At 38.2% G+C, this 24,784-nt stretch overlaps 2 protein-coding genes across 2 annotated transcripts; one reads left to right on the top strand and one right to left on the bottom strand.

The window, feature by feature from the left end:
* Nucleotides 1-1,020: 1,020 nt before the first annotated feature.
* Nucleotides 1,021-17,487, bottom strand: LOC141903105 (5-phosphohydroxy-L-lysine phospho-lyase-like). The gene is made up of 11 exons (XM_074791066.1): nucleotides 17,307-17,487; nucleotides 15,896-16,014; nucleotides 14,693-14,852; nucleotides 13,803-13,877; nucleotides 10,589-10,679; nucleotides 8,449-8,657; nucleotides 7,760-7,854; nucleotides 6,956-7,071; nucleotides 5,874-6,028; nucleotides 5,264-5,353; nucleotides 1,021-3,794 (listed from the first exon to the last, which is right to left on the bottom strand). Exons 1-11 carry the CDS (start codon nucleotides 17,399-17,401, stop codon nucleotides 3,578-3,580), a joined length of 1,422 nt encoding a protein of 473 aa, XP_074647167.1. The 5' UTR covers nucleotides 17,402-17,487; the 3' UTR covers nucleotides 1,021-3,577.
* Nucleotides 17,488-17,937: 450 nt separating this feature from the next.
* On the top strand, nucleotides 17,938-23,204 carry LOC141903871 (jmjC domain-containing protein 8-like). The gene is made up of 7 exons (XM_074792227.1): nucleotides 17,938-18,116; nucleotides 19,237-19,329; nucleotides 19,504-19,649; nucleotides 20,156-20,344; nucleotides 20,783-20,850; nucleotides 21,396-21,530; nucleotides 22,539-23,204. Exons 1-7 carry the CDS (start codon nucleotides 18,028-18,030, stop codon nucleotides 22,617-22,619), a joined length of 801 nt encoding a protein of 266 aa, XP_074648328.1. The 5' UTR covers nucleotides 17,938-18,027; the 3' UTR covers nucleotides 22,620-23,204.
* Nucleotides 23,205-24,784: the final 1,580 nt, after the last annotated feature.

The following is a 24,784-nucleotide window of genomic DNA, read 5'->3' on the forward strand; positions in this document are numbered from 1 at the left end:
TTGACAGTTGAAATGATAAATTGTTTGACAGTTGAAATGATAAATTGTTTGACAGTTGAAATGTTAAATTGTTTGACAGTTGAAATGTTAAATTGTTTGACAGTTGAAATGATAAATTGTTTGACAGTTGAAATGATAAATTGTTTGACAGTTGAAATGATAAATTGTTTGACAGTTGAAATGATAAATTGTTTGACAGTTGAAATGATAAATTGTTTGACAGTTGAAATGATAAATTGTTTGAATTGAATTACTTCACTCACACTTTTATATTGAATAATCTATCAATTTATATGTTATTCATATATATTTTATTCATGTATATAAATATTTTAAGAGTAATAGGGGTAATGGGCTTTCAGGTTAAAGGTTGAATGGTCGAGTTCATTAAAAAATGAAAAATATGAAAATAATAACAATTTCTACTTGAATTAGGAGTGAAACTCATAAAAAATGAAAAATAATTCTCACACGCTCGAATTTATTTCACTCACACTTTACTCACACTTTTTTCTAGCGAGTAAAAATGAAAAATAAATTCGAGTGTGTGAGAATTATTTTTCATTTTTTATGAGTTTCGCGACTAATTCAAGTAGAAATTGTTATTATTTTCATATTTTTCATTTTTTATGAGCTCGACCGTTCGACCTTTGGCCTGAAAGCCCATTACCCCTATTACTAACTCCATTACAATTACATTGAAAATATTATCAATTGAAATGATAAGACAGGTAAAAACCGTCAACTTGAGGGTAGCCTTAGAGGTATTTAAGAATATGTGATCTCCTGACTTTACCCGCAGGAACTCAAATATATGCGGCCGGCTGATATATTCGGTAGAAATCAGGGTGAATTAGAGAGGTTCTATGTGTTGAAACTGGATGTGTTACATGGCATGGGACACTTGATTAACAAGACTACCAATGATTTAGTAAACTTAAAACGAAATTCAACGAGAAAGTAATATTTTGTTTTAGCCTGCATCGACCACAACAGTAAAAGAATTTAAGAAAACAAGTCTTTCATAACTAAACCAATCGAAATAGCGTTTATTATTCCACAGATATTCTATAAAGCCACACCACAAGAGCATCAAGATAAAACATCTTGCACACATCACTTATCATAATGTATTGAGCATTTTTTTAACTATTATGTATAGACTATTGGCACGTATCACTTGGTTAGCCAAACTAAATCATTACTATTTTAATAATCATATCAATGCACACGAACACAGTTGACTCTGCTGAAGTCGAATCTTTCAGGGTGCGTATATTCTCAGCTTCTTTTCTGACCTGAGCAAAATTCATTTCAGAAAGTTTAAGTTGCCAGGTCGCACTTAACAGGAGCAAACTTAACCCTGTTATCAACCGTTCAGATAAACACAGGTTAAGTGTGGATGATCAATCAAATATTAGTAGAATGATGATAATCGATGTAATGAATGTCTGAGGGGTTCAGGGTCCAGAAAGTAGGTTAATACCTGTATAAAGTTCACACACCCTACGAAAGACAATCCTGTATCATCAATCCATTTTAACACATACATAACCATAATGTACATACGATATGCTGGACAAAAATAAACAGTAAAACCTACCTACACAACCCTGAGGATCTTTTTCAGAACTCAAGTGCTAATCTGGACAAATGTGACATTGTAAGTATGGTCTAATAGTTCAAAACGTTGAACGACCTACAACGAAATTTATTTGGCCACAAAAATTGACTTGAACAGCCTTGACTGTATTTCCTTTCTCAAACACGGCAATGTGAATAATAATATAATAACATTCTTGGTTCATTTTTGCATGGCCTTATACACGCGTGTACATATGGCACATCAATAATACTATTTGGTATGATTATCTAAATAGCATCTCTAAACAGACACCACCACAGAATATTTCATTCATCTTCCAAATCTTTTCGTCAAGAATATCTATGTACAAACGAAACTTAAAATCACAATTTCTGTCAATCAACATAAAAAAAATAATAATCAGAGAACATCACACTATATGAACAACATTTATGCATCATTTGCCCTGAGTGCGGAACTATTACTAACATGGCAATCATCAATAGGGAGCATTCATTACATTCGTTCCGGAACCACAGATTTTGATTCTATCTTGTGTGTGTGCATAACGTACTATCCTACCACAGATTAGCGGCGTTAAAAAATGGTCTCAAGCTACTGTCTAAAAGATGTAAATAGACAATAACAAGACCATCGTACTAAACTCTTCTATTCAGTACCATTCAGCATCTTTCATTAGAGTTATGCTGTCAACCATAAAGTGCATATGCTAAATGTACCGTAAATAGCTCTAAGCTATCATATACACAGTTCATACACTTTTTAGTCATAGCTACTGCTCTGGTTCGTCATGTACTCAATGAAAGCACCCTGACCCATATTCAAACAGACCCATATATGCGTCTAGCATTAACTCTAAAATTTAAGACTGGCCACTATTAAGTGGGCTGCTATAAACATACATAGTTATGTACAACCAATCAAACCTGATTAAGCAGAGGTTTTGAATGTATCCGATTTTCATATTCACTGGGATATTCCCATCATCTTGAGATTCTGATGTATTCAACGAATCTTGTCAAAATAAGGCACACAGGATCCCTACTCGGATAGAGCGCCATCTAGCCCCTCCCCTTTCCTTGTCTACCATGTACTACTGATTTACTTTTAACTTGGAGAGTGAAGAATCAACTACAATAGACCCAGCTTAATCCTGAAGAGTTTAATCTGGATTTTGACCTAATCCAGATATTTTATAAGGTCCATTGATAGGTGATTGCATGTAAATGTGAACTGGATGAATTTCATTTGTTTAAAACTGTCCAGATAAAGGAGGGTCGACTGTAGGGCTTTAAATAGGCCATTTTGCGTATGTCAAGTATTAAGAGCATATAAAAGGGAGCTATATTCATGAAGCAGGGAACTTTACCGCAAAAAATTAAACCAACTTTTGTCCAACTGATTTTGCGGAAAAAGCTCCTCATCAAATACTTAAGCCTAGCGTACATCGACACTGCGATTGGAGACAACTAGTTGCCGGGCTGTTTTCATGAGAGGAACTGGCTGGATACAATCAGTTGCTCGAATTTGTTGATGTGAGCGAGCTAACGACTGGATAGCGTCCATCTATCTCCAGTTCTAGCCAGTTGCCGATGTTCTACTTTTGAGCAACTAGTTGTACTCAGTTACTGTCAGTCATATCCGTCGATGTAAGCGCTCTATAATCAAAAACACATGATTGCAACTGACTAAAACAAAGCAATTTGTCACGTGATTCGAGATGCTCTGAGAATATTTGCTAGATTACACATCTCAGTTGCTGTCGACGTGTGCGCTATGGACCTAGCGACCAATATGAGCCACCCAGTTGCTGGTTTTTACTAGATTTTCGATCTGCGCGGGGTACTCGCGCACTAGCAACTAGTTGTAGATGTACGCTTAGCTTAAAGGTGAAGGTTAATAATATCCTGTAGATGCGGTCTCATAATCGATCAGGTACAGTTTGGTGATGATCGTCATCACGGTCACGCGTTATTTCTCCGTTTGACATTTAAACTTTTTGATGCCGTCCGATTTTGAAATCGACACATTAGGGATGAGCGGGTTTTTCTCGAGATCACTGAACACGTAATCTAACTGCGTACAAAGTCGATTGACGTTCGCTTTATTGAAACACATCGGCGGTTTGAACTTCAAAACATTCATACCCGGTCCATCCGTACTGATTAATATCAAATTCTCCTTCATTCTGAAATTTACGAATATATGAAATCATGTTAGTGCTCAGTAGCAATCTGGTTATGATTGTTAATTAGAGGTGACTATCAGCTCGAACTGACTGCGCATTCAGATTATTCCTTAAGGCTGTAGGTTCGGAATAATGCTACGGTTGTTGAAATGTTACAAACTCGATTACAAAAATTGTTTAGAATGCCTGGGCAAGGGAACACTGCTATGAAAAAATGCATGGCTTTTCTGAGGGCCTTGTGTGATGACTCTTTTCTTCTGTAAATTGAATTCAATCCACACATCATATTAGATCTGGTCCTACTGTTTGTTCACTCTTTTAAAACAAATTTGAAAGTTATCTTAATCAGTATGTTTATCATATTGACAATTGTATGAAGAATATTCAGCTCAGAGGATTGATTGAATCTTTTATTTAAACTGAGTCCCATTTTATGTGAAAAGCAAAGATAACTTAGTAGATTTTCGGCAGTATAAGAAAATAAATACATGTATATATTGCAGGCCAATCAATCGCTGGGGACTGGAAAAATGTGCATATTATATATCCATCCAAGATCCTATCATGAATACAATAGCTCCCACTTTATCATTTGTCAAGTTCTGGATTAATTCTATACATACATTTATAGCCAGGGAAGAAAGACACTCTAAATATTTGGATGGATATATGAAAGCTGTGGGTACTGGAGTTTGTAATGGGTAGTGTAGTGTGGCCAGCACACAGATCACATTGTTCAATGGGGTTTGGTCCAGGACTCGCGAGATTTTCAACAACACGGAAGTAACGTGTAATAAATGATGACTTGAATTGCATGACTACCTACCACCCCTCATTATTGTTGGAAAACTAAACGCTCGGCACTGACTAAAAATTAGTAATAACATTTTAGAAATGGCCAGAATTTTAACTTAGGTTCTATCTCATTTTATTTTACAATTTCGATTGGTATAATTTTTTTTAAACGGCCGTTATGGCTTCATGTTACATCTGCAATTCACTGCAAATAGTTACGCAACTACGCACATTTCAGTGTTTTTGGCAGCTGTACACTCAATCGGCACCGTTCGTGACTAGCTTCACTGCGGAATTATCATTAATTAACATCGCCATATCACATCATCAACTTATATTGTGCCTTAAAACCCTAACAGCCGAAATAATTGAAATGCACACACGATTTCTATCATTGAAAATTGAGGAGTGGCCATGCTTGTGTTTGCTGCTTCGCGTAAATCCCGCACGGTGGCGGAACCGCGCGGAGTGGGGCCGATACGTCTAGTTGGGCCATTTGTATAGCCATATCCTGATTAGATCAAAATCCAGATCGAACCCGATTAGATGATCAAAATCCTGATCGAACACATTCGAATTAAGTCGGGTATGCTGTACATCCATTGTACAAAATTTCTAGAAATGGCCAATGAAGTAACCAATACGCGTCGAAAAGTAAAAAATCTTTGATTTACCTTTTTAAGATATATTTTGCCTCTTGCGTGGCTGGTTCACGTGTGTCACGGTCTTTCACTAGTTCGATTCCCGCAAACATACCGACAACTCTACGATCAACAAGCGAAATGACAGTTATTTTTTTCGGGTGAATTTCGTCGGGTTTAACCCATTAGCACTCCAGCCACCTGTATCCGCCCTGCCTATTACTCCTCAGAAGGATTAAAGTGGGATTCGAACGCAATAGCATATGAAAAACTAGACACCTAAGTCCTCAAAATACCGTACAGAAATCAGCATCCTCCTATTTCAATTGCTCGAATATTTCGAGTATGAACATGACAGATCTGAGCGCTCACTTCAAATCCAAGTAAGTTTGGATGAATTTCGGGGGGCCAAAAGGACACGATTTTGGTGGCCCACCTCATCAAATCTTACATCATATGAAAGCCTTAACTATTTACTACAAAATAATACAAACTTGTAACGCATGGAAATAAACAGCGAATGAGCTATTCGGTATTGTGATGAACTTCGATTTTCCGTCAAATTTTCTGAGGAGCAATTGACACAATATAGTGAAATTCTTGAATGCTAATGGGTTAAGCAGTTACTGATCTGAACACTGACCTGAAATCACCGATTATGTCGTGTTTATCTTTCAGTTGTCCAAGTTTCATCATTAAATATTCACCGATATCAACGGCGTGCTGAAGTAGGTTCTCTTTATGGATGACATCAAGCACAGCTAGCCCTATCGCGCACGACACCGGATTACCTCCGAACTACAAACATCAACAGTGAGAAACGGTGAAATATACAACTGGGTCCTGATCGATCTAACTGTATACATTATACGGTAGACTTCTCAAACAGGATAGCCACTTTCCGCCCATATACAAACCCCCTGAGTTTTCGATGTGTTTACGCCAAATTCCCTGAGTAAATCAGAGAAATTTCTAGGTTAAAAAGGTTACAATTTATATCAATTTTTCAGTGAATCATGTACCGATAAAGAAACACATGGTCAATACAATTTCCCGAATTCCCCGAGCTTTCCAGGTTTTTGGTAAGATTTAACGAATTCCCCGAGTTTTTCCCAATTTTAAAAAAGATTTTTCTGATTCCCTACGTTTTCCAGGTCAGTGGCCACCCTGTCTTAACTACATTGCTCCAAGTCAAACTCTGAACTCCAACACAAATCTTAGAACCATTTGGCAACAGAATCGAATGTGAATTAAATTCCATTGTATATAATCTAAATCGTTGCCTAAACTCAAACGCAAATCACTGGTCCAATTTCATTCGAGTTAGGAGTCTACTGTATACATGCGTATACAAAATAAACCGCTTAATTCGGATCATTTAAAACCAACAAAATTCACCCGGTGCACGGGAAATCCCAATTAAAAGTCATTTTCTTGTATATCAATGAACAAATGGATTGCAAATATTCTCCGGATTAAGTCGATCCTGATTAAGCGAATTTGACTGTACATCTTGAAACAGACTGTCACTCCTAGAAACAGAGACGCACAATGAATTGTCATTTTTGGTTTCATCTCTCAATATTCTAAAGCCCACTGGTAAGCTTTTCTTGGACAAAATTTTTAACAGCTCTCGTTATAAAAGCCAAAAAGCATTCTATAAATGGATTTTAGGCTTCAATACTGGTAGATTGTTTTTATCATTACAATTAATTTCGAAATTACCGTGTTGAAATAGTGGATCGTAAATTTATCAGCTATTTCTCGCGTGGTAACAACCGCCGATATGGGATGACCATTGCCCATCGGTTTACCCATAGTTACGATATCAGGTATTACGTCTAAAAAAAAAAACAGATTTCATAACTCGAGAGCAAAACTTGAATCACATCAATTTCAGTGATGAATTAATTATGTTAAGACGATGCTTCACTCCGATATGACAAGGACTTCTAAAACCAGGGGCAGGCGCAGAGAAGCTGTTAGCCTAATCATGGTAAGTGGCTTAAATGTGGTAGGCTAACCAGCTTGAAATAGGAGGCCGCACGGAATTGTAGTCAGCTAACGGCGTTTTACTGCACCAATTTACGCCTAACGACACTTTACTAACCATGGTTAGCACTAACAGGGATTTCCTGCACCTACCCCTGGAACAAACCGGCTGTTTTTGAAAGTGTGCTGGTAAAATGTCTAATGTGGGATGTATGTAGTTCATTATATACCAGTATTTCACTATCAATTGAAAATGCCTCAAGATAAAACTTGCCCTAAACATAGGTCTATCTAAGCAAAGATGATCAAAACTCAGTCCCAGTATATATATGTATATATATATATATATATATATATATATATATATATATATATATATATATATATATGTGTGTGTGTGTGTGTGTGTGTGTGTACGTACGTACGTACATACATACATACATACGTACATACATACATACATATATATATATATCCAGTGGTTAGCACTAACAGGGTTTCCTTGGGCCTCGCCCTGATTGAGAGCAATATATTTACCATATAATTCGAAAGCCCACATTTTCTTTCCAACTCGACCGAACCCGACTTGCACCTCATCTGCAATACATAATCCGCCTGCTTCACGAATGCGCCTGAAAACAACGTTCATAAGTTAACCCTGCAATACTAGCCCTGAAATAAATCAGTTAAATAAAAAAACATCTATTAGTTACATTTTGTACAATAAATATGAATTTTTTATGTAGAATGTTTTACTAAACTCCTCTTCACTCAGTACTGTTCAAGTTGCTACTAAAATTTAAACTTTCCGATTCATTGACTGCGTATTTAGGAGCTGTACAAATTCTATGTGGTATGTATAATCTCCCGGCACCAGCTAGTTAGTCATGGCTTAGACTTAAGAACTGCCAAAAACCAACTTAGTTCCATAGCCAATCTAACAACTTAAGACCAGTCTTAAGACTTTTGACCACTTTTGGACATGAGTCACGACTGTGCAATTGGCCCCTGACTTTTCCTTGATTTTGAAGAGAAGAGTCTGAATTTCCCCGCAGGTACGAACAAATTCCAAAATTCCCCTATTTATCCCCATCTGCACAAACCCTGCCAAACATTCAACTTCCATGATTCTCAACTCCACAACTTGTCGACTCAGTGAAATATTTTCAAATTCAACCTTCTCATTGATATTTTCAAGGTTGAAACCATTGACTACCGGCACTTACTTATAAGCATCCTTGAAAAAGCCGGAAGGAGCGACCACCTGACCACCGCAACTCTGAAGCGTCTCGGCTAAAAACGCGCTCACACCATGACCGCTCTGCTGACATTCACGAATTTTGGCGTCGACGTCTGCGAGATAGTTAAGGAGAATTTCATTTTTACTGTAATCGCAGTCTCGATATTTACCCGAATATGTGTTTGGAGACGGAGCCTGAAATATAAGAATAATGATTGTAATAATAGCGATTAATTCAGTGCAAGTATCCTATTCATAACAATTCAAGTTAAATCCTCCATTAAATATTATCTGAACAAAGAGTCTTCAACGAATAAAAACCTACAGTTAGATCTGTAAAGAACAGTTTATTTTCCTTGCAGTTTCGAGGTTCATACTAAACCTCATCTTCAGAGGAACGAAAAATACAAAATATGAATTACAGTAATTTAAATTTGCAGAGGTTACTAAGGAAGGGAGCTAAGAAACATTAACAAAGATATATCTTGTTTAAGACCCATCTAAAGAGTCTTTAGATGGGTCTTAAACTGCTTTAAATGTAATGTCGGCGCCCAGTTTCACGAAATAATTTCACCTTTAAATAGATTTAATTTCTGTGTGATTTCAGTTTGTCTTAAATTGATTTGAGAGTTTTTATAGAACTGTAGATCTCGAAGATAGACAAAGGTGTTGAATACAAAGGTAAAGAAATATTGATAACAATGCTAGGATATTGAGGCCAAAATTGATTTACGGCAGATATTGGAAATTTGGTCCCTCCTCTGAGCTTATATTAAACGAATGTGAAATAATTGCTAAATTCCAGGAAAAATGTCATTCGAGTGACCTCACTTAACTATTTGCAAGAGGAAAAGACTCGTTGATATATATATATGAGTGAACGAGGGATATATTTATGGCTAGATTGACGTTTTAAACAATATACATGTAACATACAGTCGCTATTGACTGTTATTGCTGGAGTGATTACTGTTAACAAATACCTCACCATGCGTTTAGAACGAAAAGTTCACTTCCTACAGATATTCAATTGTGATAGATTTCAAAAGCACTTCCAATCTCTATGACCTACGACGGTCTAGAGAAAAGTTTAGAAGGAAAAATGGGCCGTGTGCGACTTTTATCCGTAGTGCGCCGTTGTAGAGTTTACCAGTTGTATGGGTATGACCATAATAGAATGATTTACAGCTCGACAAGAAAATTTCAAAGAGTTCACCAGAACCTTCCCTCCCTCCCCGCATGATATGTCCTTTGGGAGGATCTGATTTCACTTTTGGAGAGCAGTTACTCGATAGACACCTGCCCTGTCTCTGGAACTTAAACGGTTCCTGCTACCAATCAATAGCTGCGATCACACAAGCATTTTGGCCCTTTCACGCGAGTGTCTTAATGGGCCCGAGCCTGTTTGGCCTGTGAGTGCGCCCTTTAAGTAAGCACGGCCAAATTTGGCTAGCGCATGATCCATGGCCCATTTTGGCCAGGGCCCAAACGCCTCTGTGTGATCGCGGCTAATGAATATAGAAGAGTACAGGACACATCTAAACACTCCCCTATTCGGACAATAGGCTGCTGCTGCTACAAATAGTTTAAATACCCCGAATAATATCCATCATTACCAGGTATCAGGCAAAAACACTGATACCTTGACGAGAAAAATCCCACAATGAATCAGTCTGAGATGAAAAATCTTTGAATAGAAGGGACTTTCTTTCGGCTAAACACTATTAACCATCATCAGACACCACGCCTGATGATGGCTAACTAATAGTGTTTGGCCGAAACATTGCTCAAAATAAAGTCTCTTCAATTCAAGAATTTTTCATCTTTGACTGAATCATTGTGGGAGTTCTCTCATCACCCATCTTACACGGATAAAGTGTGTACCTTCTCGACTCACTGATACCTTGTTTCTGCTTCCTGCTGAGCTTTAAAGTCGACCGCTAGCCGTCTATCTACCTCGCATATTCCTTATTAGAAATCATGATCAAGCTAAACGTAGCTTATAGGCAGCTACAGAAACGAACTGATTAATGATTACAATTGTTACGGCGGTTTACAAAATGACCCGGCCGATTAGGAGAAACAAGGTATCAGACTTTTAGCCTCATCATCATAAAAAAACTCACAATGTATGTTTTTTCTCCTAAGTCGCTCCCGTAATGATGTTTATAATACGGATTGACGTCCATCAACGAGGCCACATGACCGTGGTAACCTCTGGAGTAGAGAGAATGAAAACAATTCAATTTTAGCGCGAAACCAAACATGAAGAAATCTGCAAGGAAATGATAACGAGATAAGGTACAAATTTTGTTGAAAAGAACGCCCCAGTTAACATCACGCTACGGCCCAGCCCTGCCCCGGACACTTTTAAACACTGAAATCTAATGGAATAAATCATTACCCAGACACAGGCAGTTAAACCTAATTTCAATGATAATTCTGAAACGGCTGTTGCAGAATTCAGAATAACTGTTAAGCAGTAAAACCAGCTGGCATGTAACCGGCATTATTAACAGTACAATTTAATAACCACTGATATATAGCTGTATAGGTGACACGCTCACGACACCAGTAATGATTTCACTACAGTAACCCTCGCCTTATGCAGACATGGCCAACTAGGCGCGTGCGACCATCGCGAAAATCTCATGGCCTTTTTTTTCATTTCTTTACAAGACGAGGTAGAAAATCTTAAACAAAAAACACATAATTCTTCAAGATTTTCTCTTCATTACCTGGAAACTACATCTCAATGCAGTTAATTTGCTAGAACGCACTTCACGTCAGGACTCTTAATTGCTTGGAAATATCCACAAAAAACAGATTTTCAAAATTTCAGAATACCTTTTTTGTTTCAAAATGCCCTTTTTATAAGTTGTGCTACCCCCGACAGTGGTCCCTGGATCCGCCCCTGCTTTCTTCTTATCCTTAACTAGTACTTAGCTTACCTCCGACCAATTTTGCCACCGGTTTCAGTTCGTACGAGTTAGACGAGGTTTACCGCACTGTATAACATCAAGAGATGAAATAAACTAGAATATAGTAAACAATGACAGGGGCAGATCCAAGGTGGTCTTATGAAACTTCTGGGACTTACTTCACATGTCAAAATTCGGGAATAGGGTATTCCTCCTGTCAAAAAGGCACCGCTACAAGTTAGAATCACACTTAATGCTTAATTTACCCTATAGGGTTAAAACAATTCGGTCTGACTGTCAATTTGCCCCCCCTGAGTCCAACTTTTATCATATTATTGACATTATCTAAAATGCCATATCATTTTTACGCGATATCATTGATATCTCACGATCAGATCAAACTGGTATTACAAGTACCGGGTAACTGGGGATAACTTTTTTTTCAAAGTACACGCACCACTCTGAACAGATCCGGTACGTGCCGTGTTGTTACTGAATGTTCCCTGTTGTCTGATATTCATGTGACGCCAATTCTGTTGGAATTGGGCCAAAGTATTTTACGATCTCGCAATACTTAATACTTTATCATGAATCATCGCCGGAATTTTGCACAGATAAAATACCAGGGCGGTACTTATTTTTCATTAGGAAGCCGGCCTATCGTGTTAATTATCGATGCCACTTGACAAGTTATAGAAATAATTCTTCGATCATGCGACGATCCCACATATGTACGTTTCCTCAACGCAAACCTCGTCGTCATGAAAATTCACAGGATTTAACAACAACAACAAAAATTGCAGATGATTTTTTGGAATTGCGTGCAATTATATCAACTATAAGATACTTTATATATATATATATATATATATATATATATATATATATATATATATATATATATATATATATATATATATATATATATATATATATATATATATATATATATATATATCCTCTTATTGTCAAAAATATCAAGCATCTTTTTATTTTCAAGGCATCAATAGACTTTTAAGTTAGTTTTCTTGTTAACTATAGCCTTGTATTCCATAAAGCAGGTTATTGACTGCACCAGATACAATTACTATAAAAGGTCGAGACGATTTTCTTTGTTCTACTGTTTTTTTCAAGCCTGTGCCTGTTAGGCTTTAGCACATGTAAAACAGGCGATTCAACTGCTTTAATAGGCCAATAAATAATTCGGGCCATCAGATATTCAATGAAAACGATCACGATGAACTGTTCGCTGTTCAAATGACTTTAATTGATCAAGTAACATATATATGTAGCAAGAGACCATTTGGAATCTAGATTGAATGACTCGCATGCTATACGCGAAACTACGATAACGGTGTCAGGCTAGAAAGTTCCTGATATTAGATTTAGCGGAGTTCTCAGAGCAGCTTCTATTATCAATACTGAGATATAGTCGATATATCTAATCAACGTGCAATTTCGCCGATTAGATTTGAAACTCGATACAACTAACATAGATATAAGTGTTTTTTCGAAAATGAAAACCCCTCTTACGAGGGACACCACATTCTCGGATGACAAATCACAAGACGATCTGACAACCAGAAATGAAGTTTCCGCGACCGAGGGACATTTTTATGCGATGCGACAACCCAAGTTTACAGATATGGACAACAGGTGAAACGAGGGTGTTTTGTAACGGACAGCTGCGTAAAGAGTGCCTGAATCATTTCATGTCTTCGAAAAAACCTCCACCGAAAAATGGTGCAGTTCATTTCGAAAGTGAAGCAGTAACAGTTACACTGAACGCGATACTACTTATGTCAACCACCGATAAGATACAAATACAAATAACTCTCAACATGTTTCCGTACAATTAATGATCGATAACCTTAAGTAAACACATTCCTGTAGTTCAATGTATAGTTCAATACCTATTGTTACCGGTTAACATGTGGCGTGTTCTTGGTTTCATAAGCAGTGGTTACGAATATTCACTGGTTAATAATACAGACAGCGTAGGCCTATAGCATTGAGGAGAATCTACCAACAACAGTCAGTCGAGATCCATAAGTACAATCCGAGGCTCTAATCAAATTACTGCAAGAGCAGGAAAATTAAGTACCTTCCCTGATTTTTTCACAAAATCATGGCTTACAAGGAAGGAATTCACTTTACAGATCGTTTTCAACAATACTGTGCCATTCGTGACATCTACGCGCTTATATCACAAAGGGACGCACAAAATTTTGATAGCCAAACATAAGTCTGCTATTTGATACCCCTGGACCAACCCTTTACAATAAAAACAGCTTTTCATAACTTAATGGATTATCCATTATCATGGGTCCCGAAAAATTCCCATTTTCCAAAGTTTTCCAAAACCGGCGGGCGCCTTCTGTGGATAAAGTGACTGATGGAGTATATAGGTGATACTTACTGGTCTAATGCTATTATACCAGATTTGCCAGTATAAGCGTTAGCAAGTCTCAGCGCTAAATCATTAGCTTCAGACCTGAAATAATGAATGAAATGACTGCAATATTCATCATTACACAACATACAATAAAATATACGATTGATTTTGATCTTCACACAAGATCCTGACGGTTATGACGTTTATTATGACGCCAAATGAAATTTCTAATTACGCGCATCAGTGAATCAATATCTTATATCGTGGCCTTTTATTCTGACTCAAGAACTGCCCCTGAAACTCATCGGCCTCGCTAAACAGAAATCAGGATTTAAATATTTTAGGTAATAAATATGAATATAGAAGAAAATTTAGACGATTTGGGCCGGGCCAAAATGGCACGAATCAGGTTCAAGCCAAATTTGACCCGTGCCTAATTAGAGAGTGCGTTCACACGTAAATCACTCACTCGATACTAAACAATGCTTAAACAAAGCAAAGCAGGTCAACAGTGGGTCACCACAGTTTCGGCACCAGTAGCAATTCAAAGGCAATCATTTGTCTCTTGATGAAATTTGGCTTGGGCCTGGTTTGTGTGAAAAGTTGTTCCGGGCAAAATTTGGCCCGGGCTAAACATACTCGCGTGATCATGGCTGAAGAAACTCACGTACAGTAATGAGGCCTTAGTTATTGATTGCATAATTGCGAACAAGTGCTACAGAACATTTTCTTATAATGAATGAATTTGTCAGACAGCATATGTATTAAGTGTTAAAGATTGCATGACATGTTTGCACATCATTTGGCGATCGTTTGGCAGTCAAACATTCCAGGCGGTATAGGCTCAATGTAACATGATGACACTATTAGTGACCGCTACGAAACACTCATAAAGCTTATATAAATTCACGTACCCCGAATTCGCGAAGAAACACGTATCCAATTTTCCGGGTAATGTTTGAGCAATTTTTTCGGCGAGTATCACAATATTGTCGTGTAGGTATCTGGAATTTGTTGAAAGCGTGGCCATTTGTTCGGCTCCTGCCTTCACTACATCGGGATGACAGTGTCCGACTAGAAAAAGTGAATTCAGGCGATTTATTTTCCGGAAAGAAAAAAAAAACTTCTGGTAATTTGTATTTGGTTTATCAGAAATCCAGATTATACACGTTATAATATCTTACATGGATTCATGTAAAGGAAAACAGGGGCCAGACTTTAAATTGATTTCATCGATAAAACAAGAGTAGTTTGTACCGTATGACATGTACACGTATTAACACCAGGAAAATGATACAGCATTAACAAAAATACAAGGTAATGGTTTTAGTACCAGAAGCACTTTGAATGCCACGAATGAATGTAGGACCAGTGTACATTAAAGCAACATTTATAAAAATCTTGTACATATTGATAAATAGATTTACTATTATTATAATGAATTAACTCGTATATCTGAGTTCTGTCACTGGTGCCAACTACAAACATATATTGTAAAGATTCTTCGTTACAATATAAGATATTTGCACTGTCACACTGATATAAGTCACATATTTCATAATCATATTTATATCTACATTCATACTAATTTCATAAGGAACGGTTCATAATATTTCATATCTCTTACTACATGGAAATGCTTAACAATAATATTAATATTAATAATGTAAATAACTTACGAATATAGTATTAATATGTGTTTTAATCGTAATTAACATGTGACATTACTCAATATGTTTTCATAGTAATCAGCTCTAGTCAGTGCTCATCAATAATTAATTTATGTCTCTCAAATATGTCACTAGGTGTTAGTTTGTGAGTCCTGATGTCTACAACTTGTCTGACACCTAGATCTCACATCATACTCAAGATTGTGTATATAAAGACTTTGTAAAGTTATGATAATCATTCTCATTCCGGGATGCAATAAAGATTTTACATTTAAGGTTTAACTGCCTTGTTGTTCCTGATGGATGGAATCCTGTACCGCTGGTGTAAATGCTAGTTCCCCAGCCAGCCTGCCGATACAACAACCAGCCGGTTACAGCACTCGGGTCCACGGGAATTGACTAAAATCCTACTAAAATAACATTAATAATTCCAAAAAGCGGACTTACCGTGGCAAACATTATTGATGCAATCTAGGTACTGGTTTCCATCTTCGTCGTACATGTACTGACCGGAGGCTCGTACTATCTTCACTGGGTCCGAGTCAAAAAACAAAGCCAAGTTATGACTGAAAAAATATGTAACGGCACCAACATAATATACGTAATACACAGAGCAAAGAAAGCATTTTGATTTAAAGCTTAAAGATATGGGTTCAATTTGATTAAAACTCTAAGATATTCTACCGAGGAAAGTTTAGTTTTAATAATTATTACCTTGAGTCAGGGCCTAAATTTATCGATGACATCGACTAATACGGATTCAAGCTGTGACGCTCGATAATTTGCAATAAAAGCACAGAAACTCGAAACAAAAACTGTTTTTTTAGCCGACCTCGAGTTCAAAAGGCTCAAAATACAGCTGTCATCGAATTCAATAGACTCTACCATTCAACAGGCAAATAAAGCATTATTTCATTAATATTCATCCATGCAGTGTAAAATCATGGCTTAGCCTAGTTCTTATGGTCTCCACACAGTTAATCTCACCGCACACGGCGCCGAAAAACGTTTTCGATGTTTTTTTTATTATGTTGTTCGGGGGAGTCAAAACGCCGAACAGAAAAATGTTTTTCACGAAACTAGCACTGCTAGCCCCAGCATCCAGTTGTGTCGTTCTAGCTCAGTGGGTAAAGCACTCAGAACATTTTTTCGTTTGGTATCGAATCCTAATATTGCAAGTCAGAATTCTACTGTATTGCGCATGCGATAACTGTACTCCGTAACCGCAGCTATCGCACCCGGGGCGGGATGTTCTAGGTGTTCGGACCCCTGCCTTTGCATCGAGGTCGCTCTTTTTGCCAAGACAGTTATTGTAGGAACTTACTTATCTGACGTTCATCCTCTCGAAAATTGCATCTTTTAGAATGGATTTCTTCAAAAATATCTAACCCTTGATGAAAGTTCCCTGCTAGTGGCCCTTGACATGGCTGCATTAACCGGGAAATGCCTTTTCTTTGCATCTGTTTCCCGGCCTTCCAATCTTCTTATATCCGCCTCTGCACTTCGTTTTACGGACTCCGTAACCAGCCACGTTTTTTTAAATTGGTTCACTGTGAACCTAAGTGTCAGTGGTTTATCGCTATCGCGCCACCTAGTGGTTCACGCGAGCTCTTAGTACGCGCAATACACGGAGCGCCCGAACCGGCGTCTCTCAGGACTTGGTGAAATAAATTGGATGAACTGTGAAAATATCCGATCGTGAAACCATCCGCGGTCACTGTGGTGTAAACCACACAGATACTAACTTACGTAAAGACAGGTTATACTGACTGACTGGCTCAGACTATCTCACTTTCCATTTCAAAAAAGAACCAATGAGATAGGATCAAAAACTGTGGTTTGAGACGAGTAAAATTACCTGAGATGTTTTTTTCTCAAATGTATAGTCTCCTCTTTACTCAATTTCTCCAGACTCCAAGGTGAAGAAGTGGCGGTAGCCATCGAATTCTCCATCACGGCGGCGGCTGAGTGGCAGCGGTCCTAACGCGACGATAACACGAGTGATAATAAACAACAGCATGTGAGTTGACTTGTGTCTAATCTGTCAGATTGATTAGATAAACTTACTGACCTTGATCAGCTGATTGACAACCGAGACTAGCTATGCGAAACGTCGACTGAGACCCACCAATTCTCGTGGCCAAGATCGGCAAAACCCATATCAATTTATGTTTATCATTGAAATATATCAGAATTTTCACCTCTTTATGCGGTTTATTTCTACATTTCAAGAAATTTTCATCGATTCATATTGCGGCAACGTTTTTACCAGAAACGACGAATGAAGTGAAAAATCTTATTTTCGCTAAAAATGAATAGCATTCTGATAGAAATAATTCGTATAATGGGTTTTGTCCCGATTTTACCTATAGTAGACGTTCTTTGCGGAAGACTTGGCAATTTCCCCGTTACTGAACATTTCAAAAACCATCTTTTTACGTTTATTCGGTTTTGTGTGATACTTAGTCTGACTATGTGAACGGCGAATCTCAAGGTCGTTGCGCTAAAAAAGTTTTTTTTTCCGATTTTTGCAGGATTTTCTTGTTTTAACGTAAAACTTCTCGCTCAAATTGATTTTGATGGATCTACTATTGCGGCTACCAGTATTTGGTATCTTAGTTATTCTTCGTACGTCAATAGCAGATCATTTTCATGACGATGGGGGCTGGTACGTTTACCCACACCGCCCAGGGGGCTCCTCCATCCAGCCTGTGCCGGGTGCCTGTGCTGTGGACGATGACGTGTGTCGTGAGTGTGGTTGGTTGTATATCAGAATGTGACCCTATGTAGTATGTGTGTGTGTGTGTGTGTGTGCGTGCGTGCGTGCGTGCGTGCGTGCGTGCGTGTGTCGGTGCGTGTTGAAAATAATGTAAATAAAAACAAAAAGTTTCAATAACAATTGATAGGTATTTTGGCAGGTGATATTTTTCCAATAGCAATGCCATAATGCTGCATTATTCCTGTTAATGCTAATTGCCAATGGCTCATTCTGATTAGCTAATTTACTATGCGCGTGCACACTGACTGAGGTGCGTGATTTAGAAAGTTGAAGGGAAGTGTGGAGAACATGTTCGAGAAAATAAAGCGAAAAGAGAGCAGTATTCGAACCCTGGGCCAGAAAATCGCTAGCGTAGAATCTTTCCATTAGACCACCGAGGCTCATGGAATCCCACTGAATGTTTTAACTAAATAAAGCACTCAACCTTACGCTTTCCCTACTTCGACCCTATCGAAACCCATCTTCCCTTGCCAGGTTTTGATGCCACCCGCTGAAGCTCTCGTTACCACAAACCCTAGCCGGAGACCCATCATTCGTCTATTACATTGCCCACGATTTCTTGGCAGGTTGCCGCCAATTGGCCATTATAGGCCTATCTCTGGCAAAATAGCGTTTACACAAATAATGCAGCTTTAGCAATATATAATAATAATTGACATTTATATAGCGCAGGTATCCAAACTAGAGTCTGTTCAAATGCTCTCCAAACTTGGTATTATTACCCCCAGCCTATAACTCTATTCCATGTATCAGTCATCTCCCTGGGGAGACGTAACATCCGAGCAGCTGTTAGGCGCTCAGGAGTCATCTATCAGACCAGGTACCCATTTACTCCTGGGTGGAGAGAGGCAATGAGGATAAGTGTCTTGCCCGAGGACACTACGGCAATGTACGGGGTTCGAACCCACGACCTGGCTTCCCAGAGCTGAACGCTCTAAACAACTCGGCCACACTGCTCCACAATATATCCACTTCCTAAATCGTAATTTCATGCGTTTGACTTTGATAGGCATACTGATCGGAATGGTCAAATAGCTGAAGAAGGACCTTGTCATATTGAAGTGAGAGGTAAAGATCTGACGAATCAAGAATTTCTGAACAGGTACAAACATTAATTTCTGTTCAATACGGCGGGCCCAATCCTTTAACCTTCTTGTTTCAGTTATTGTCGTTCAGTGTTTATGGACGCAGATAAAGGGGGTGTATGAATCTCTTGATGTTCCAAAGATCGGCCATGAAACCTTCACATGTTGGTATATTTTTGCTATCGTTACAGGTATGCATTTACAAAACCAGTGGTGCTCAAAGATTTTAGTAATAACAAGAATTTCCTACAGTTAACCAGGAGAAAGCATTTACTCGAAAATTATGGTCATAAGAAAATCAAACTCAGTACAGCGAACACACATTCTTATGATAAACGTAAGTTTTAGTCATTCTGGGGCAGAAAAACCCTGTAAGTTAACCATGGTTAGTAAAGTGTGGTTAGATGTAAATGGGCGCAGGAAAACACTGTTAGCTAACCACAATTCTCTCTTATTTTAAGCTGCTTAGCCTAATCGCGGATAAGCCACTAACCACCGTTAGGCAAACAGGGTTTTCCTGTCCCCACCCTTGACTTTTCATCGTACCGTCAAGTTCTAGGTTATTTTTGGACTGAAAAATTCTCTGTATTTGTACAGATGAGGTTAACACATCTCTAGCATGTTTGGTTCAATGCCGGTACTATCCTGAATTCCGACACGGTAGCGGTTTTAATGCATTTCAGATCATTCGGACCATAAAAATACTACAACTTGAGCGATTTGAAAAATCTTAATTTCGCGACGGATATTTTTTCGAAAATAGGAAGGCAAAAACGAGACCTCCACATTTCGCTTTGAGTTGAACAGCGTTTATCTGATTGATTTGGATTTCGATTTTTGCAGAAACGGTTTCGTTGAAAACTTACGTCAATGATTACCTGAAACCGCAGTCGCTAGACGCACTCGGTAACGAAACTCTTTATTGGTTCGGTGATAACGACTTCGAAGATTGGAGCGGATTTTTCGAACGATACAATCGTCCTGCGTTGTATATTCCCAGGTTGACTGGTGCTTTGAGCTACGGAATTGCCGGTAATTTCATTATTTATTCGCGCATCAATCTTGTTTGACACTATCACCATCTTCCCAATTTCACGTGAGTTCAGCACTTCATTGATAATTGAAATGAACTATTGTGGACATAGGTAATAATGATTTGTCAGTTATCAAAAACATAGAACTTCATTCCAACAATAGAACGATTCGAATTACAATGTCATACTAGTTTTGATGACCCCTGGCCCTCGTTTCGCAAAAAAGAATTAGGCCTAATAGATTTAAGAATTAATAATCCATTATGTGCAACTCTAGCCTGAAGTTGTTATGAGGTTTTGCTATCTTTTTAGGGTACTTTTTAATTTTTAGTTACATTACCGGTATGCCTTAAAGTTTTTAGAAATTATACCAGTAACATAAGAAATCTTGTCAAACATCATTTGAATAACAGAATCAAGTATTCTTTTTTGACAGGTCCAGGAACAGGTGTTCCTTTTCATTGGCACGGAGCAGGATTTGCCGAAGTTCTCTATGGTAGAAAGGTAGGTTTGTTGTCAATAAGATGATGATTATCAGCGCAGTCAAGTTCCATGAAAAACATTTAACTCAGATTTTTACAGTAGAACTCACTTAATTCGTATTACCTGCAAATTAAACAAAATCCTCTCTCATGTGCTCTCATTTGAATAAAAATAACCTAAGAGGGCACTGAAAGTAGGGGAAAACCCAATCAAAACCACGCCGAATTAAGCAAGTTATACTATTTAGTGGTCATTTCATAAACCCAGTGTAAGTCCAGATCTTTTTTTTGGAACCAGGGTTTCCTGCTGCTTAAGTGAAAATCCTCAACAAATTTTATATTGCTAGTACCTAAAGAAAATGGTCCAAAACGTTTTAAAATACTAATCAAGCAGAAATTTGGCTTAAGTAATCAGACTAAAGCGGGCTTCACTGTATTTCACCGAGTTGAAAAGATGCATGTACTAAAATTCTAAATGAAATGTAATTTAAAAATTTGGTTGAATTTATTGAGTGGACCAGTCCAGTATCAGCTGTGTTTAAACCGGAGATGAATATATTTTTGCAGCGTTGGTTTATGTATCCACCTCATAAAACGCCGAGTTTTCACCCGAATCAAACAACTTTGCATTGGTTGATATACGACTATCCGACATTGAGTTACACGCAGAAACCATTGGAATGCACAATCGGACCCGGAGAGGTAAAAAAAATAACACTCCTGCTTAGTGTGTTATGTAGTATCACACGGTTCCTACAGCCCTCAAAAAATCCTCAAATTCCAAAATTCAATTTTTTGATGGTATAAAAACCCTCAAATTCTAAGTTTGAGCCCTTGGCCCCTCTAATACCCCTCAAATTCTGAAAATGTGCCACTATAGAAAAATAGAAAATCTTATTAATGACATACGTATTTAAGGTTGACTCATTCAAACAATCCTAGATTTGTCCTTGTATTCATTCATCGGTTAAAATACAGTTACTTGAAGTTCATAGTTGGTCTTAAAACACCCCTCTGATCGCAGTGATTATACCCTCTGAAGGCAGCCTCAAAGGTCCTGTAGGAACCCCGTACCAGGTATCAGATCAAAGGTAGTTCTAGAAAGTGAACTGATCGCTCTCGATAAGGTTCTTTGTTGATATAGACTTCATCGTTATAATCTGCAAATTAGAAACTGATCAGATCCTCTCTGAAATTGCATATTTTTGGTTGTATGTGTTCCTTCATTAATTGTCTAACCTGCAGTCTAATTGGTAGCCTGCAGCGTTGCTGCTTTATCTAGGGAATGAATGCCCTTTCTTATCTTATGGACCCGAACTTCCAATCTTTAGCGTTGTGTTGATCTCCTCTCTCTTGTGCTTCGGGTACCGAGTGGATCAAACCCTTAGAGGACAAACGATGAACTTCGATATAGCACATCTTTATTTTTCCATCTCAAACACGCTTCTCTATGGCGTCCACGCTCCCTCTACAAAATCACGTGACCTTTACGTCACACAATCAATATTACTATATAACATTAGCCCCTGAAGTTCATGAACATCTTTAGCCCCTGAAGTCCATGAACTGTTGATATTCTGGCTTTGGAAAATAATTTTAATTATTGAAAATGCTCCAAAACATTGATAGGATCTACACAGAGATTTGGCTGCAAAAATCTGACTTGTTAATTAAAGAGGGGAATTTGACTTTCTTTCGTTATTCTTTCAGATTATATTTTTCCCGGATCAATGGTGGCACGCGACTCTCAACATTGATACAAGTGTTTTTATATCGACGTTTCTTGGTTGAATTTAGAAGAAACGAAAATATCATCACGGCTACAATCATTATCGTAAAACCCAAACTTAGGTCACCCGTGTGTTTCAGCATCTAGCGAGTTAGTCTGAATACCAATCGTTGTTACGGTTCCCGTACGGCTGGGTACTAGACTACTAGCGAGCGACACGCTCAAAATACCAGTCATAGACATATCATAATGGTACGATCTGAGTTTGGCTTTTTACCATTTTGCCAACAATAAAATGATGATAAGATGTGGGTCATTGTGCTCCTTGCAACCCTGGATTTTACTTTTATTAATTTATACATGTACATTATAACAGTAATAGTTAATAGTTAAATTTCTATAGCGCCCTTTACTCTGCGATATGACGTTTCATGGTGTTGTTGATACATGTAGTAAATCTTCACATGCAGCTACAAAATGTATGTGCAAAAACCTTCGGTACAGTGCATTTCCATCTTGGTTTTAAAAGCTTCCCGTGTAACGGTGGAGTTCAACCTCTTTTATCTTGTTCAAGAACTGATGCTTTCTACGTGTCGTGTATTTATCTGAATCTATTATAGTGTAACGCAAACTTCTTTTGAAGCCATCTGTGAATAAAACTATCAAATTTATTCTTATCAATTTCGCTTTATGTTGTCAGTTGTTGGTTTTATTTTATTAATCAATGTCAGTTGATCTGTCGCAATGCTTCTGCTCATTATATCAAACCCCCATTGCACATGTACCGGTATATGAATGCTCACTGACTCGAAGAACCGATCAGGTTTAGGATATTTGTTACCAAGTTACAGAAAGATATGGACTGGATAAGAATATTCGCGGGCTGGGCTAAAGCGGGCTGGTGGAGCCGGGACTTTGGCCGGGCCAATGATATAGCCGATATTTTCTTTTTTGAAAACGTATTTGCAATAGACTATGAGATCGATGAAACTATGAATCAGCTGCATCTAAAATTATTAGGATCTACGTATGACATTCATGGCTTAATCGACCTGGGCGCGAATAGCGCTCTACAGCTCTCAGAGCCTTCGAAATGCAACGATGTTTTCTCCAACGAACCAATTGAAAAATAGGCGCGAATCTTTCGCGAGGTTAACGCCTCGTGCCATCGGATTTGAGCCGGGCCAAAGTCAACTTGCTTACGCCGCCAGCCTGTATATAGAGACAGACCATACATGGGACATTTTTTGTCCCCGAGTAAAGTTCGAATACACGTAGTAGATTATTCTGCACAAGTCATGACCCTTTTCCAATAATGAACTATGATTTAGGTCAACGTATTTATTCACATAAAGTGAAAACTATGATAGTGACAGACCAGACGACTCGCTCGCAATGGGAGATAAGAAAACCAAAAGCATACGATAATATCTTCTCTCATCGCGACGCCGACGTGACAAGATGTCTGATGCTGACAAAACGCGCGACGAACTTTTGACAGGCGTTCGAAAACTTGTTGACGAATATCAGCAAAAACTAATCGAAACAGGAGGTCAGGCTGAATTTACATTTTGTGGCAAGAAATTCGTCAATTTCACCGATGTCTTTTTTGCTGAAGGTTACGACATACAGGCGCTGAATTTACCGTTAGAAACTCGTGAAAACGCGAGGTTTCTAGAAATCGGATGTGGAAATGGTTGTATGAGCACCATTCATTATCTGCAAAACAAATCCAAGATTAGTTTCATTCTAGCGACGGATATTAATCCACAATGTTTAGAGAATACTAAAGTGAATTTCGAACGTCACGGAGTTCCGGGAGAGGTGCGCTATTCGGATGTGTTCTCGGCGATTTCTGAAGATGATGACAAGTTCGACACGGTTTTCTGGAATTTTCCGTTTTCGTTTCTGACCTCCGCCGAAGCAGATGACTTGAAGATGGTCGAAAGAGGATTCATCGATCCCGGTTACGAGGCTATCGGAAAATTCATCACGGGCGCTCGTAAATATCTGAGACCCGGTGGAAAAGCAATTTTTGGTTTCAGTCGAGTCTGGGGTCGGCTAGATATTCTAGAACAGAAGGCGAAAGAAGCGAACTTGCGTCTGGAATGTTTTTGGTGTGAAAAGGTCGTTCAGGGAAACGTTACTGAAGAATTCGAGTTGTGGCGAATTTTACCGATTGACACTGAATAATGAACTGTGTGAATGATGACAGCTATTTCAAATA

Source organism: Tubulanus polymorphus, chromosome 4 (assembly GCF_964204645.1).
Source record: "Tubulanus polymorphus chromosome 4, tnTubPoly1.2, whole genome shotgun sequence".
Classification (NCBI taxonomy): domain Eukaryota; kingdom Metazoa; phylum Nemertea; class Palaeonemertea; order Tubulaniformes; family Tubulanidae; genus Tubulanus; species Tubulanus polymorphus.

Excerpts from the sequence above, each read along its gene's own strand:
- LOC141903105 (XM_074791066.1), bottom strand. The coding sequence starts at position 17,401 with ATGGAGAATTCGATGGCTACCGCCACTTCTTCACCTTGGAGTCTGGAG. Across the intron at positions 7,855-8,448 it reads TTTTTCAAGGATGCTTATAA|GCGCATTCGTGAAGCAGGCG; the intron begins GTAAGTGCCGGT and ends CGTTGTTTTCAG. Across the intron at positions 3,795-5,263 it reads GCAAAATATATCTTAAAAAG|AATGAAGGAGAATTTGATAT; the intron begins GTAAATCAAAGA and ends CGTAAATTTCAG.
- LOC141903871 (XM_074792227.1), top strand. The coding sequence starts at position 18,028 with ATGGATCTACTATTGCGGCTACCAGTATTTGGTATCTTAGTTATTCTT. Across the intron at positions 18,117-19,236 it reads TTTCATGACGATGGGGGCTG|GCATACTGATCGGAATGGTC; the intron begins GTACGTTTACCC and ends TGACTTTGATAG. Across the intron at positions 20,851-21,395 it reads AAGTTCTCTATGGTAGAAAG|CGTTGGTTTATGTATCCACC; the intron begins GTAGGTTTGTTG and ends ATATTTTTGCAG.